The 16,720-nt window shown below is 41.0% G+C and overlaps 1 protein-coding gene across 3 annotated transcripts in view; it reads right to left on the bottom strand.

Annotated features, from left to right (window-relative positions):
- The window catches only part of CSTF2 (cleavage stimulation factor subunit 2), a 25,365-nt gene extending 8,645 nt beyond the window's left edge, over nt 1-16,720 (bottom strand). Inside the window, exons 1-13 of one of the 3 annotated variants that reach the window (XM_045880444.3) lie at nt 16,571-16,720; nt 15,400-15,478; nt 14,896-15,065; nt 14,052-14,188; nt 13,457-13,576; nt 13,205-13,342; nt 11,795-11,918; nt 6,242-6,304; nt 3,800-3,859; nt 3,533-3,619; nt 3,013-3,154; nt 2,048-2,223; nt 1,162-1,469 (exon numbers count right to left, since the gene is read on the bottom strand). In XM_045880444.3, coding sequence (XP_045736400.1) covers nt 1,162-1,469; nt 2,048-2,223; nt 3,013-3,154; nt 3,533-3,619; nt 3,800-3,859; nt 6,242-6,304; nt 11,795-11,918; nt 13,205-13,342; nt 13,457-13,576; nt 14,052-14,188; nt 14,896-15,065; nt 15,400-15,478; nt 16,571-16,628 — 1,662 coding nt within the window. In that variant the 5' untranslated portion in view covers nt 16,629-16,720. The remainder of the gene's footprint in view (nt 1-1,161; nt 1,470-2,047; nt 2,224-3,012; nt 3,155-3,532; nt 3,620-3,799; nt 3,860-6,241; nt 6,305-11,794; nt 11,919-13,204; nt 13,343-13,456; nt 13,577-14,051; nt 14,189-14,895; nt 15,066-15,399; nt 15,479-16,570) is intronic. The other 2 variants (XM_045880455.3, XM_045880464.3) reach the window with 2 other exon arrangements.

Genomic DNA, 16,720 nt, shown 5'->3' with positions numbered 1-16,720 from the left:
TGCTGAATGACTGAATAAATGAATAAAAACCATTTCTATTATAAGGCTACTGATCCTAGAGGGCAGAATAAACATCAAGGCCCACAGACACATTTTTAAAAAGCACAATTTGAAAAAAGGAGAACAGTTTTCTTTTACACGTACCAGAAAACAACATATTCGTATTTCCTATTAAAGAGGGGGAGGTAGACACACACATACACAATACATGATGTGCAGATAACAGGATTGAGTGGTACACTGAAAAAAACAGGGGGTTCTACTCCTTGCTCTGTCACTTTTTAGCTGTGTGAATTTGGATAAGCCACCTGAATTCTTGGATCTCAGTTTCCAAACCTATAAAATGAGAGAACTGGATGACTGACATGTTCCATTCCAGTGACACTCTCCCTCCCTCTCTCTCTCTGTCTCACACACACATACACACACAGGGGAGCAAGACACATAAACATATGGAAGAGGGAAGAGAGAAGAAGTACATAGAGGAAGGAGGGGCAAGAGGGAGACGAAGGTGCTAGCACATACAAATTCAGGGAACAGACACACATACTATCTCCCCACAACCAACTGTGTGTGGAGAAGGAGGAGATGACAACACATAGGCGATCAGAGATCGCCATATACACTTAGCTAGAGAGAGCCAAATAAGGAGAAAGAAGAAATAAGAATTCAGTTCCATAGGTTTTAAGGTGAACGTTAGTAAAACCTGCCTTTCATATTCCACTGTTCACTTAGGCTATGTGATGAAAGTAAACTAAAATAGGTTTCGGCAAACCTAAGATTATCGAAATGACTGCTAATAGCTCTTCACATGCTCTAATGCAGTTCTTACGGTTGTACGTTAGAATCGCTTGGGGGAAGTTTTTCAAATTATCCATGCCTAGATTCTAGTGATACACACTCTGTCTCCTAAATCTGCAGGGGCTCTGCTCTGAATGGAAGAACTCCTTAAACTGTGGGACAAGGTTGCTACAATCCTGCTGGCCAGAAAATAACCACCTTAAGGGACAAAGAAACTAGAAGAAGGGAGTTTCCTAATCTTCCTGTTCTAACAAGCTGAGAAATAGCCCAAATCAGAAAGCAGTCATAGTCAGGCTCAACGGTCAATTCCGGAATAGATCACGATTTCATGTAGAAGCAAGAAGTGAGTATCGCACATACCTGTCTGGATCCCTGGGGGCCAACTGCGCCCATGTTAATTGGACTGGGACCCTGGATTCCACTAGGCATAGGGCCTCTAGGGCCAGGGACCGGGCCCCTTGTATCCATACTTCTGGCCTCTATCCCTCTGACTTCCATTGCACGGGCCTCCATCGCACGGGCCTCCATCGCGCGGGCCTCCATCGCGCGGGCCTCCATCGCACGGGCTTCCATCGCACGGGCCTCCAATCCTCTGGCATCTAATCCTCTAGCCTCCATGGCTCGTGCCTCCATCCCCCGTGCATCTATGCCTCGGGGATCTCTTCCACCTGTAAAGTAAGTTGTAAGAAAACCATTGTGTAGCTACTCATCTTTACTGCAAAAAGAAACAATAATCAAAGAAAGAAATCTATTCCTCCAGTCACGTCTCCCCCCAACTACAGGGGACCCTTGAACAAGGCGAGGATTGGAGCACTCCCCCAAAACTTAACTACTAGTGGCCTACTGCTGACTGGAAGCCTTACCAAAAACATAAAACAGTTGATGACACCTGTTTTGTATGCTATGTGTATTGTTCTGCATTCTTACAATAAAGTAAGCTAGAGAAAAGAGAATGCTATTAAGAAAATCGTTAAAGAGAAAATACACTTACAGTACTGCACTATATTTATATATAAAAAAAATCTATGTGTAAGTGGACCTGCGCAGTTCAAACGTGTTATTCAACAGTCAACTGTACACGAGACCGTTTTCTCCTTCCCAGTTTTACAGGTCTGCAGATAAATCTTAAATATGTTTGCCAATCTCACTGCCCCAGCCTTCTTTATCCCAGATTAGAACCTAAGAGAGTTGGGTTTATTATCAGCCCACAACTACCAGTCGGCCTTGTGACGTGGTCTCCCCTTACCTCTGCCATCCAAGGGTGGACCCCTCTGATCTAGCATGGGTCCTCTTGGCTCCGCCATTAGAGGTCTGGGCTCAGCTAATGGCCCTCCCCTCAACTCATGTGGGGGTGGGCCACGGCTGTCATGGCCCGGGACATGGTGCATGGGTGGACCCTGATGAGGTGGTCCCAGGTAACCTCTAGAGATGGAGAAAAATGTTACATTTTAAAACAGAACAAAACAACAAAAAAAAGAGTCAACCAGAAGGATCAGTAAGTAAAAAAATCAAAGAACTGATGCAAACATCAGTCTATAAATGTTAAGAGAATAAACACCAAACAGGTCCAAAAAGAAAAAAAAAAGCTATGGAGATATAAACGCACGTATTCTAGAATTTCATATTTGCTTGGGGCACTCATAATTAAGGAGGAGGTAATGGATATCCATTGTATAGAACGAGTATGTAGTACAGTGCTTAAGAACGTGGATTACTCTATAGGTTCAAATCTAGGCTTTATCCCTAATAGCTGTGTGATCTTGGGCACATTTACTTAACTTCTCTATGCCTTGGTTTCTTCATCTGTAAAATAGGACTGTATTGGTACCAATCTCACAGGGCTGTTGTGTGGATTTAATGAGATGATCTAAGTAAAGTACTTACAGCAGAGTCAGAGGCATAATCCCCATTCATATCAATCATCATCATCTTATCATTATTGCTACTACCGAGAAGCAACAGAAGTTTTTCCCGTTTGGGTATGTGCTAGAATTTCCAATTTCTAAAGACTCGGGTAGCCATGGTTCATTCAAAATGACATACTCAACAGATACAGTTCTGTCCAAGGAGAAGTGCATCCTTAGTCTCGGACAGCGGCCATGAATATTTATTTATCTGCTGAAGTAGGCAAACAGGTACAGAATGACAGTGTTCTCAGACCAAGGGAAAGTTCGGATCCCCGCAGTCTTTTCCTTCTATGTTAGCGCTTACCTAGGCTCTACCTCTCCAGTTACAGAAAGCAAAGTGCCTCCACGCGGGTCATTTGGAGCGTCTCCCAATAGACCTCGAGGAGTTGGGACGGTGGCAGGCAAGGGCCCACGCTGCATAGCGGCTCTGGGGTCCTGCATCGGCACTGACAGGGAAACAAACAGGGAGTTACTGTTGTGAAGGACACAGAAGGAAACAAGAAATGACTCTATATACCACTGACAACATAATTCAGACACCTGAGAGCGGGTGAAACCTCACCAAGGCAGACTCCTCTTGCAGCTCAAGAACAGAAGCAGGGTGTAGGCAGCATCTGTGCCATGTCAGAGGTATGGATGGAATTATATAAAGAGCAAAGTGGGGAGCAACCTGCCAAGGACTAGCACTGCAACCTGAAGAAACTTAGGCTCCTGGTTTTCCTTATAATCAATCTTAGTTCAAGGACCAGAGTCACAAAAGAGAGGTAGGGTCTTGGCATATGTGAACACTGCCATGGCTCTGCAAGAACCTGCTGTCTCCTTACAGACTGCTATTCCATCCAAGCCTCCTGACACCAGTAGGGAGGGAGTACAGCCTCGGACAGATGCCCATATCATCCATGTTCTCTGCCCTGTGTGAAGAGGTCAATCTTAGGCGTGTGGCCCCAACAGGAAAAAATGTAAAAACAAAAGCCCAAAACACTACCCTTTTGGGTTCCGAACGTGAGGATGACTGCCAAGCAGCCCTTGTCCTCTCAACGTCCCACCCTGAACACCACAAGCAAAAGGAAACCCGCAGATACAATGGGTACCTTGAACTCGCTCAATTGATGCAGGCCCGGCGGGTCCCACGGGCGAGTGCTGTAGGGTTCCTAGGTGAGCAGTAAGTTCAAAAGGAGAAAGAGCAGACACTTAAAATAGCTTGCATGCACGCACGCGCGCGCGCGCACACACACACACACACACACACACAGAATCATACACATACAGACGGTGGAGATTTACACATGTAAATTAAAAAGCCAAGAGTTCAGGAGCCTGCCCCAGGCTACAAAATCTTCCTATAAGTGGCTTCTTTGGGATCTGAAACTCTTCTGCTGTAATGAGATTGCCTCCTAAGGTGAAACCGGTGGGCCCCTGATTTTATTCAGCCACTCTCCATTTTCACCTCTGCTACTACGAGTCCACCTAAATCTCCTTATACCATTACAAGAAAAGAAACAAAACATAAAAAGTATGGTTCTAAACCTCTAGTTAGGCAAAGAACATAAACAAGGTTTCATAAGCAAAACATGAAAGAGATTGTACTGAATCTGGAAGGCAAGATTTTTCTGAAGAGGCCCATAACAGAAGTGGACCGTACGATTTTTTGCCGTATTTTAAAGCACAAAAATCTCTGCGGGAAATGCAGCGAATGACCTTTAGACAAAGAAAGAGAATATCACTCCTCAAAAAATACTCCGCTGCTACGAGTCCCTGGTGATAACCAAACGCCATGACAACAGCAGACAAAGACTAATGAGATGACAAGGGCACCAACACTACACAGAGGTGGCAGAAGGCAAGAAGTGTCTTCTTAAACTAATCTCACTGTCTCCTTTTATCATTACAAAGGTGCATAAGAAGTATGGCTTCCAGGAAAAGAAAGAAAACTGGGTACAAGTGGAAAGATTCTTGCTTCCTCTGCTGGGTACTGAACAAAAACTATAAAAGAAACTCATCTCACTTTATCTCTTCGAGAAGACACACCTCATATACCTTCAGAACTCAAGTCATTTCCCTTTGCTAACTTTTGACCCAGAGAGATGAAGAGAACTATAGCGGGAAAAAAGAGGTCTTGCGGAAATATATATTAAACGGCTGAAGTTTTGACTGATTGATGGCTTGGGAAGAAGAAAAATATGACTGGAACCCCAATGCCTTCTCCCTAGTGCAGAAATACTGTGGGTGCACACACCATCTACTGAGAGTGGTCAAGGGCATGGGGGCACAACAGCACAAAAGCACAGGCTGCTTAGATGAGGCATTTGGTCAAGAGCTTGTCCCACTGTCAACCATCTGACCAGATGATCCGTTCTGTCACTTCAGCAACCAACCCTAAGGGACAAACCGTAGACGAGGAATATAGTACACAGGCTCCACCTTAATATTTTGCTTTTAAAAAATGGGTTTCACTTATAGGCCATATGCTAAGAAGTAACAACTTAAGTTTCTCTGTGCTGCCCAAAGCAGTTCTTTCTCATCACGATGACAACATGAGTAAGAATGGAAGACACTGAAGAGTGTTTCTGGAAGTTAATAGAGGCGGTGTGGATTTTCAGAAAGAGGAAGATTTTAGTCAGAGACTTCAGAATCTTGCTCTGCCACTTACTAGCTGGAAGAGATGAGTGCCCCAAGTCCTGTCCACGTTACTGAGCAGTATTTACTTACCATGTGCCCTTGAATAAGTAACTTAAAACTCTGAGCTTCCATTTCTTTATCTGAATACTGAGGTGCTGCCCCCTAACTCACACAGTTGTCTATGAAAATTAAAGTGCCTGGCCCATAGTATGCCCTCAGTTTTACTGTTAGTTGCTTCTGTTTTCTCACTCTCTCTCCTCCTAACGTTGTTTTCAACCAAACTACTGCATTTTCTGTTTCTTCAAACTCCAGCAACAGAGGGAAATAATTTGGAGATTCTGGAGTGGCTCTTGCTGTGGTATCCAGTGTTACTGACACAGTACAACATACCCTTACCAAGTAGGCTTCACAGACCTCTGATCCCCTCCCAGTTTTCTCTGTGGTTTAGATTTAGGCTTCTACATGTTACATGCTCATTATTAAAGCTCCTTACTCAGTCAACAGATATCCACAAGGGTGAGAGAGAACATGCCAGCAGTGTCATTAGGCTATTAGGAAAAGGTGATATAAATTAAATAGAAACAAAGGATCCATCTGCTTTGATTCTTGTAGAGCTGGGCTCTGAGTCACTAGATGGAAAGTCTAGACTAGCGCTGTCCCCAACAGAATATTGTGCAATGAGGGAAATATTCTATATCTGCCATATCCAGTATGTGGTGCCATAACCACATGTGGCCGTCGAACACTTGGAATGTGGCTAGTGTGATGAGAAATTGAATTTTAAGTTCTACCTAATTTCAATTAATTTAATATTCAAATAACCAGTGGTTAGTGGCTGCCATATTAAGACAGTGCAGATAAATACAACATTTCCGAGTCCAGTCCACATTAATCAGATATTAACATTTATTTACCTTGTCCCCGTTCAATGGACACTGGTCCACTTCCTGGCATTCCAACCTGGGCTTGCATTCCTCCTAGAAGATAAAGGGAAGGAAAGAAAAACACAAATTAGGACCATGTAGAAAAAAATTAGGACAGTGGCTGAGTTAACAAATTCCCTTCTTCTGCCTCCCAGGCAGAAAACTACAAAGAAAGATCATAACTATCACTAAACAATGCAGTTATACAGAAGATAAAGTTTGCTAGTAAACTCTAGGCTTCAGTGACAGAAAAATGAGTTAAATGAGAATACTTAATCTCATTGGTTACTAAAACCTTGGCAGAAGTTCTGTGATATAGGAGAATGATGGCACTTGCCCACAAAACTCCTCTCAGAGGAGGCAATACTGTTCCCAGGGTATTTTGTAAATTTGTGGACTTTAGTTGTGAAAAGATTTATGGGGCATGGCTGGCATTTAATGAGAAGCCAACAGGGATACTAGATGCCTTGCAATGTCTGAGATAGTCCTCCAAAATCCAGAATTATCTTGTCTTGCAAAATTTTCAAATGTCTTGGTGAACGTTAACACAAATGAAAATCTGTTTACAGTCATCTGAACTTAGAACCTAAGTCTGCCATATTTGTAAACAAAAAAGCTCTTTGCCCTATTTACAGCTGTACACACATATATTGAATTTTCCAGAAATACAATTACTGAGTCAATTCCAGGTACTGCATTTTGTTTTGTTAAGAACTTTACCAAAAGTTTTCACCATTTGAGAAAATCACAACACTAATGTCAACAGTCCCTCTGGGTTTTTTTTTATTTTTTTTATTTTATTTTTTTAAAGATTTTATTTATTTATTTGAGACAGAGAGAATGAGAGAGAGAGCACACGAGAGGGGGGAGTGTCAGAGGGAGAAGCAGGCACCCCGCTGAGCAGGGAGCCCGATGCGGGACTCGATCCAGGGACTCCAGGATCATGACCTGAGCCGAAGGCAGTCGCTTAACCTGAGCCACCCAGGCGCCCCAGCCCTCTGGTATTTGAGCTGCCAAAACATCATACCTGTATTTGTCTGCATCTGTAGCTTTTACACTGGTGGGATAGGTGCAAGCATCTGACTGCTACCTTTTGGTTTCTTGTGTAGTTGTGCCTGAACACGTGCATATCAAAAATATTCTTTACTATAGGTTAATTTCCTTTTAACTTCTTTATATTATAGTTAGGGCATTATATTTTTTGGGGAACTCATGTTCAGTAGGTTACATCTGTGCATTTCATTTCAGGATAGTAAAAAGTCATTACAAAATAAAAAGAGGCCACAGGGTCTAATAGGGTTGAGAACCACTGCTCTACCCTAACCAGTTGGGATAGGAGGACTGCTATACAAAGAATAATTATGTACCACAAGTCCTTGTCTCGTCCTTTCTACATAGCAATAATTCTCTTTTCCTCAAAGGAAATTTATATGCTGTAAGTAGGGAGAAAAGACAAGCTGAACTGTTTGCAGTTCATTAATACTTAACTAAAAGATCAAGTACACATCATATTCTTTCTTTTTTTAAGATTTTATTTATTTCAGAGAGAGTGAGCGTGCACGAATGGTGGGGAGGGGCAGAGGGAGAGAGAGAGAGAGGCAGACTCCCTGCTGAGCAGGGAGCCCCATGCAGGGCTCATGGGGCTCAGTCCCAGGACCCTGAAATCATGACCTGAGCTGAAGGCACACACTAAACCAACTGAGCCACCCAGGCGCCCCCACATCATATTCTCTTATTCCATTTAATACGCCAGGCACCAAAGAGCCATGAATTAAGAACCCGTGCTAGCCCCACCCCTACTAGTAAGTAACTGATTTTGAACAAGTGATTTGATAAAGTTAACATTTGCCCATGCTTACTCATCTGTAAAGTGAATGAGTTGGTCTAAACCAGTGGTTCTCAGAATGTGCTGCTCAGACCAGAAGTGTCAGTATCACCAAAGAATTGTTAGAACTGCAAATTCCAGGGCCCTACCTCGGGCTTGCTGAATTAGAAAATCTGGCGGTGGGGACCAGCATCTGTGCTTTAATAAGCTAATCAGGTGATTCTACTGTACATTAGAGTTTGAGAACCACAGGTCTACATAATTTCAAAGGTCTCTTCTAACCACAAACCACTCTCTGATTTATTCAGACCATTCACTAAAACAATACAAAGATTTAGAATCTGAGGAAAGCAGTGGCAGAAGGACTTACGGGCATAATTTCTCATATTATACACTATCACATGATGGCACTTTTATTTGTATGGGGCTAGCTTCCCAGAAGTGGAATTGGTGGGTCAAAGTGTACATGAATTTTAAATGTGAGACTACTTTCTTAAAAGGCTGAAACACGGGGCACCTGGGTGGCTCAGTCGTTAAGCGTCTGCCTTCGGCTCAGGTCATGATCCCGGGGTCCTGGGATCGAGTCCCACATCGGGCTCCTTGCTCAGCACAGAGCCTGCCTCTCCCTCTGCCTGCCACTCCCTCTGCTTGTGCTCTCTCTCTATCTGACAAATAAATAAAATCTTAAAAAAAAATTAAAAAAAAAAAAAGGCTGAAACACTTCACATTTCTCCTGGCAATTTATGATCCCCACTTTCCCCACCAATAGTGTCATCTCTCTTTGAGACTTTGGTTCGTCTGATGCGTTTAAGTAAAGTGAAATATTGTAATTTAATTTGCAATCCCAGGACTACAAATGCATTTGTTTTTGTTGCCATTTGGATTTGCTCTTCTATTAAGTGCCTACTCATTTTCTTTGCCTCCTTTTCTACTAGGTTGTTTCCCCTTCTCACCAACTGTCAATGGAGTTTTGTACAGGGTATTTCAAAAATCTGAGTGATGGGGGTGCCTGGGTGGCTGTCGTTAAGCGTCTGCCTTCGGCTCAGGTCATGATCCCAGGGTCCTGGGATCGAGCCCCACATCGGGCTCCTTGCTCAGTGGGAAGCCTGCTTCTCCCTCTCCCACTCCCCTGCTGTGTTCCCTCTCTCGCTGTCTCTCTCTCTGTCAAAAAATAAATGAAATCTTTAAAAAAAAAAATCTGAGTGATGTTTTAATAACTTCAGAAATAGAAATGCTACAAACTCACAAAAAATACCACTTGAAAATCCAGTAATTTAAGTTCCTTTCCCATTTACTTTCAACTTCTGTATTTATTAATTTCCTCTTTTTGGTCTCTTGTTTCTTTTTTTTAAAGATTTTTGTTTATTTATTTGAGAGAGAGAGAGAGAGAAACAGCATGAGAGGGGATAGGGTCAGAGGGAGAAGCAGGCTCCCCGCCGAGCTGGGAGCCCGATGTGGGACTTGATCCCAGGACTCCGGGATCATGACCTGAGCCAAAGGCAGTTGCTTAACCAACTGAGCCACCCAGGCGCCCGATCTCTTGTTTCTTTAAAAAATTATTTCCTTAATTCTTTAAAACTAGTAGAGATCCTTTATTCCTTAATAACACAGGCATTTGAAGATATTCATTTTAAGTACTGCCTTCACTATTTCCCATACTTTTTTGTATAAGATACACTTTTTGTTGTCTTTTGGGTAATTTATAAATCTCCTTTTTATTTTCTCTTTAATTCAAGGATTACCTAGTGTATATTCCTTATTTTTCCAAGTGAAGGTTATTTTCAGTAACTTATTACTGTAAATTTTATTACAATAAAATTACTTCTAATTTTATTGGCTTATATTAAGAGAATGTGGCCTGTAAAATCTCTACTTTTTAAACTTGTTTTTATTTTATGGCCAAGTATGTGTTTTTTTTTAACTGTTCCATGGTCATTTGGGGGCAAAAGTGTATTCTTCAGTCAAAAGACATAAATCTCCCATAATAAATCGTGCTTATTGGTTCCACTACTTTATTCCTCAATATCTTTACTTGTCTATTAGTACAAAGGTACTCAAAGTGTGGTCCACAGACAACGCTGATCCACACACTGTATGTTAACAATTCAGGACAAGTACAGAAATGGAGAGCAGACACTTAGAAACTTTTACAGCAATTTGACACTCCTGTCACATTCAAGTGCATGATCAGGGCACTTCTGTCACTGAACAGGATACAGACGACTTTGGGTGTTTTTCAGCTCATGTTATGAGCTGCCTATGTCATGGGTTGCATACTTGTCATGTGTAGTAGGGCCACATTTCAACTTGTGATATTTTAAGGTAAGTTAGGCACCCATGACTCAAAAATGTATAAAATACAGAATCTGTTTCTTTCACTGAAAGATATTTACTCTATAGATAAATGAAAATCATGAGTTTGCTGAAATTTCTTTTAAAATCCCTTCCTCTAGGGGCGACTGGGTGGCTCAGTTGTCAAGCATCTGCCATCAGCTCAGGCCATGATCCCAGGGTCCTGGGATCGAGCCCCACATCGGGCTCCCTGCTTGGTGGGAAGCCTGCTTCTCCCTCTCCCACTCCCTCTGCTTGTGTTCCTGCTCTCATTATCTGTCAAATAAATAAATAAAATCTTTAAAAATAAAATAAAATAAAATCCCTTCCTCTATTCCTTGTCAACTTGCTCTATAGACCAGTTTCTCTACAAAACAGAACAATTTAGATTCAATTATGCTCTATGAGTAGTGTTGTAGTCAATCTAACCCAGATTAGATAAATTAACAAGAGGCAAATATGTTGCATAAGAAACTTTAAATATGGATATATATCATGTGTTCATATAGGAGTTTCATATAGGGAACCACTATTTCACTCATAACTTTTTTAGTTATGATTGTTGAATGATAAAAAGCTACAAGCATAATAGCAATACTCAGTAGTAATTTCTATATACACACTTTCAATCAAAATATACAGTTTTTTTTAATTTTATTTATTTATTTGAGAGAGAGAATGAGATAGAGCATGAGAGGGTCAGAGGGAGAAGAAGACTCCCTGCTGAGCAGGGAGCCCAATGCGGGACTCGATCCCGGGACTCCAGGATCATGACCTGAGCCGAAGGCAGTTGCTTAACCAACTGAGCCATCCAGGTGCCCCAAAATATACAGTTTTAAAAATTCTTTTTTCCTTTTGTTGTTTGGTCTGATTATATTTAGTGAAACGCAATTTCGTATCTGTTAAATATAATAATAACAAATGTGACTCTGTATTCTGTGTCTGTTTTTTTTTTTTTAATGTGCCTTTTAACCTAATCTAAGTCTCTGGCTTTTAGTGGGAAAATTCAGTCCATTCACATTAGCAGAATAATGACTGTATGAGATTTTATTCCTTCCTCCTTATTCTATGTTTATTATTACTTACTTCCACAATGTTGTTTTCTTTTCCCTCTATTTGCTGGCTTTGTTGGCTAGTTTCCATTTATTCCATTTCCCCCTTGTTAATTTGGAAGTGTTACCATACTTTTCCATTTTGTGGTCCTTTTCCCTGCTCTCTGTATATAAGAGATCAACTATTTCCTCCACCTAGGATATATGCTTCCTAGCTGTGTATTAATTTTATATAAAGATCTCATTACCACATAATAATTTGGCGACATTAGAACATTTGCTACAACAAAACTTTAGTAAAATACCAAAATGGTGAAGACTGTAACTGAAACCTACCTCCAGGAGCTAAGGAACCAGGACCAGGTCCTGTTACAGCTGCTGGTATCTGCCCTGGAGCTGGAACTCCAGCCTGCATAGAAGCTTGCATCAGAGGAGGTGCACCATTGACATGCATTCCACCCTAACCAAAAGAAAAAACAGAGTATGTATATGCCTCTGGACAATACACATGATGAGTCTGGTTATATAGAACACAATTAAGATGGACCATATTCTAAAAGCAGAGACTGACAAGTCTGATCTGTGTTGTGAGGCCATACGTGGCACCTATGGTTGACTTCAAGTTCTTTACCTCTCCCAATCTGAATGGTAAAAAATGGTAGATTACTGTTCTTTCTGTTTATGTTTACCTTATTTTGAGGTTGAACACTTTTCTTATGAAAAATTCCAGATATATAAATTGCATAGAAAATAAATATACAGTTTAGGAAATAAATATATTATATATATTTGAAATCTGCCTTATGGTCTTCCCCAATTGCATCCTGTGTCCCCTTCTTAAGACAAGCACTTAAGAATTTTTACAGATGTTTTGAAATTGTATGTAAATCATTATGTACTAGACATATTTGCAACTCATTCAACATGGTTTTGGGATATGTGCAAACACATACATCCCATATTTTGGGAAGGCTTCCACAGTCACTTATTTTCACTTTTGTAACTTTTGAGTTATCTGTGTTAATACCATGTATCCTAGTTCATCTTTACTACTACATGGAATTAGGTTTTTGGAAGTCATTCATGGTGACCTGTGCAATTTATTTAACTGTTATAGAGTATTTCACTGGATAAATATACAACATTTTCCCCATTCTTCCACTGATTTACATTTAGGATGTTTCGATGTTTCACTATTATAATGTGGCAATAAACATTCTTGAACATGACTAAGAACTCTTAATCAGCCTGTTGTCCGTCATGTGTGTGGCAAACAGTTTTTCCCAATTTGTCATTTGTCTTTACAGTTTCTTTCTTTTTCTCTATACAGAAATTTTTCAGTTTTCAAATGTACTGATTTCTTATGGCTTCAGTTTTGTGTCATTCTTGGCAAGCAAGCTTTACTTTTTACCACTGGTAAAGAGATAGTAAGAGTGCCAACCTCATTCAATTAGAGTCTAAGTACTAAATGAGATAATGGATGTAGAATAACAAAGTGCCAACCATAGTACCACACATGCACATAAATATCAAATTAGCCTATATAAAAGGACACACAGGAAGGATCTCTTTGTTTCACAAACTTGGCACAGATGCCATGTACTCTGCAAACTGAAAATTGCTTTTATGTCCGGGAATTGAAATTATCATCTTCAGCTCCTGACTGTTCTTCTCTCAGTATTATCTTCTTAACATGAAAATGGCATTCAAAACACGTAAAAGAAACGTTAGGAGATAAAGCCCTACCAAAGACTGGGCCTGAGGGGCCTGAGGATTCTGCTGGTTCATTGACACAGTGGATCCTGAGCCAGGCCCAGCACTGTGGACTGGCTGAGGGTTGCCTGCAATCAGCGTTGGGATATTTGTCTGGCGATGCAGAATTTTCTAAAAAACGAAAAGACAAATCTATGAGCTGTCTGCTTAACAAAGCAATCAGGCAGTTCCTACCCCACTCAAGGTTTACCGTGGCGTTTCCATAAAAGAATAAGAAGCACTCACCAGGGCAATCTCTGGATCCACAATTCTCATCACTACCTGTGCTTGTAGCAAAGCATAAGCCAGCTGAGGGTTCTGAAGCAACATGTTCCGTGCTTCCTGGGGACTATTCTGGACACAGAGCTGAGAAGATAAATAGATTCATCATCAGGTTCAATACTTAGTACTTAGAAATTAATAGCGATTTAGAGCCATTCCCATCTGAGAAATATAATATTCAAGAAGCTTTTTAAGCTATCATCGGTTTTGGCATAGCACACAAAATTTTGGTCATGTCAGGCAAGAGAAGGAAGAGGCATTTCAAATACCATAATACCACCATTTAGGAGAAAAGCCACATTTGAATATCTACATCTGATATCTATGGGTCACAAAAAGCCAGATTGTATAGTTGTGTCTGTGTACAAAAAATGGAAAGCTCTTTGTACGAAATGTAAAATATGCTGTGCACATATGGCATATCGAAGGTGCAAGAAGTGGTGGTCAACAGGCACACCTTATATTTGAGCTCAGGGAATTATTTCCATTCACTCGATCAATTAGCTCCTCAAAAATTTGATGTGATTTGATTTGTTCTTAACCTAATGCCTCCTCCCACCTTCATTTGTTTCATCAGCTCAAACATCTGCTCTGGTGGAAGACTGGCAACTGCTTTGCTAATGGACTCAGGGGCATCCTCAGGACTGATGGTCTCTCCATAAGGTGACTCAATGACAGGGGCACCAGTGCCAAGGCCTGATCGGGAAGAAAGTACAAAAAGTTAAGGAGGCAAAATTATGAGCTAAATCATTTCAAGTATTTACTTTCCAGGGCTGCTTCCTTTCCAGGACCCGTTGTAACTTTAAATTCTCTGGAACTGAGAAGTAAGTGATTTGCAAGTCCTTATTTCTGCAGAGGAAAGTGACAAGAGTGTATTTTCTGCTCTCAGAAGAAAGCTGGGACTAGGATCACATAGGTGGACAATGTTAACCTGAATTAGGGATGAGGCATATCGATTTCCTCTGACAAGTCATTTCAGAAGAGAAATAATAAAGATGCTAATTTTTAATAGCAAAAGAATAGAAAAAGATGCTAATTTCAAAATGGAATCCCTGATCTGTTGCCTCGTGAAAGAAGCCAGAATGCCTTAGTAATCCCACCAATTACAGATCTGACAAACCGTTACAGCAGTGGTAAACTAATGACATAGTGCAACTAATGACTTGGTGAGCCTGAATTCATCTTCAACTGTCAACCAACTCCTTCACAACTGAAGGACTTCTAAAGTCAACTTTACCTTGTTTCTCAAAGATATACACTTCCCTAAGGCAGGCGCCTAAAGTGGGTCAAGAAGCTACGAGGCTAACCATTTCAGCGAGTGCTAAAACATATCACAAATGGAAAAATCTTCATTGTTACATCTTTACTAATTCATGTTGCGTACAAATCAGGTTCATACTCACTCTTCAGTTCTTCTTTGTTCTTTTCACTGGCAGCATTGTCCACTCGGAGTGCTCTCCCGCTGAACTCACGCCCATTCAGGTTTCGCATGGCACTAAGTGCTGTCTCCTGGTCTTGGTATTCACAGAAGCCATAACCCTTTGGTTTTCCTGTCTCCCTATCATATACCAACCTGGAAGAGCAGAACCAAGTATCAGGCACAAATGTTACACACATATAGTGTTCCTGCTAACATGGCCATGTTCTAATTTGGTCCACTGTAAGACAAATAACGTTATAACTGACTGCTTCACTGAAATATTTTTTTAAACATTTTTAAATGAAAAAAAAAGTATCTTTTAGTAAAAATAAATGTCAGTTGTATGGTATGTGAATTATACCTGAATAAAGCTGTTACAAATAGAAGGATGCATGTGAAAAGTCACCAGTAAAAACCTTGCTATTATTACTAAGGGCCAAATTTGTGATTTTAAAGAAAACCCCAAGTAGTCAAAGGAGAATCTCACCTGAAACTAACAACAGGTCCAACCTCAGAAAAGATGTCCTTTAATTGCTCTTCGGTAGCCTCATATGGAATGTTCCCCACTATGAAAGAAAATAGACAATATATTAAAACTCTTGAGTTTGTAACCTATTTCCCTTGTGAGAAAGTAAACAGAATCAGAACTTATATCATTGAAAATGTAACAACTACCTCAAAATAGTGTTCCTACAATCCCAGTTCCATGGTATTTCAGACATTTCAATCTTGTCTGCTGACTTTAATTACAAAACAAATAAACCACTAAGACTAAAATATAAAAGGTATAGGCACTTCTAAAAGTTCTCAGACTTATCTGACAAGTGTTATGATTTTCCTTAACTTCGGTGAAAATAAATACCTTCGCACTGGTATTTACCTGAAGATCTGCAAGTCTTACCGGTAACTACTAAAAATACCAATGTATTTGGTATTTTAAAAACTGGCACATTATGTCCGTATTTCCACACATACACACACACTCAAGAATAACCATGAATGTAGTGGAGGATGTTTAAAAATTATTCTAATCTGTTTTGTTATGTTCTTTCCAAAAGGTGCTTTAAAATCACCACACGTACTTAAAAGAAACTTATTTCATCTGAAAAGATTACTCAGAATAGACCTGATCCTCTTTAAAATTTCTTCGACGAGATCTTAATCATTCGTTCATTCATTCATTTACAATCCACTTTAAGACTCCCGGTGGCCGCTACCAGTATCGAACTAAAATGTTACGGTAAAAAGCAGAGGATGAAAGTCCTTTTGAGAGGGCGGGAAGTGGACATAGAGTTCTATACACTCAGCATATAATCTGTATTCTGGGATAGGGAGTGAGAAGTAGTACGGGACAGTTGCCATGCGCCCTCGATTCCAAACAATAATTGAAGCTCATAAAAGGAGAAACACATAGAAGCTGAACGCCAGTTTAACTTCCTCAGCCACATCATGGAAAGGCTTTGAGACCTCAGGGGAAGAGAGCATCACTTTGCCCGCGAGTCCACTAGATTGGCCGCCCCAAAGGATAGGCAGGTAGAGCTGCAAGCCCGACCCATCACCAGCTCCTGCAACAATTCAAGAGGTGCAGGGGGCATTCCTTGCTGCTCCCTGTCTCTTTCTGTCCCTCCCGGATGCTTGGCTCCACGAATTCGTCTCACCGAACACCGAACGCAGAGAACGATCCACCGCAGGGTCTCTCACAGTCAAACCCGCCATCGCTCTCTTCCGGCAGCTTCCGGTGCGCCAGAGCACACTTCCGTACGGCGCGTGAGCTCTGCGCTAAACACGCTTCTGCACGGCGCGTAAGC

Source organism: Mirounga angustirostris, unplaced genomic scaffold (genome assembly GCF_029215605.1).
Source record: "Mirounga angustirostris isolate CCGP_5_RB_7025 unplaced genomic scaffold, mMirAng1.0.hap1 SCAF_11, whole genome shotgun sequence".
Classification (NCBI taxonomy): domain Eukaryota; kingdom Metazoa; phylum Chordata; class Mammalia; order Carnivora; family Phocidae; genus Mirounga; species Mirounga angustirostris.
The sequence above is the reverse complement of the archived record's forward strand: the minus strand, read 5'-3'. Positions and strand labels throughout refer to the sequence as shown.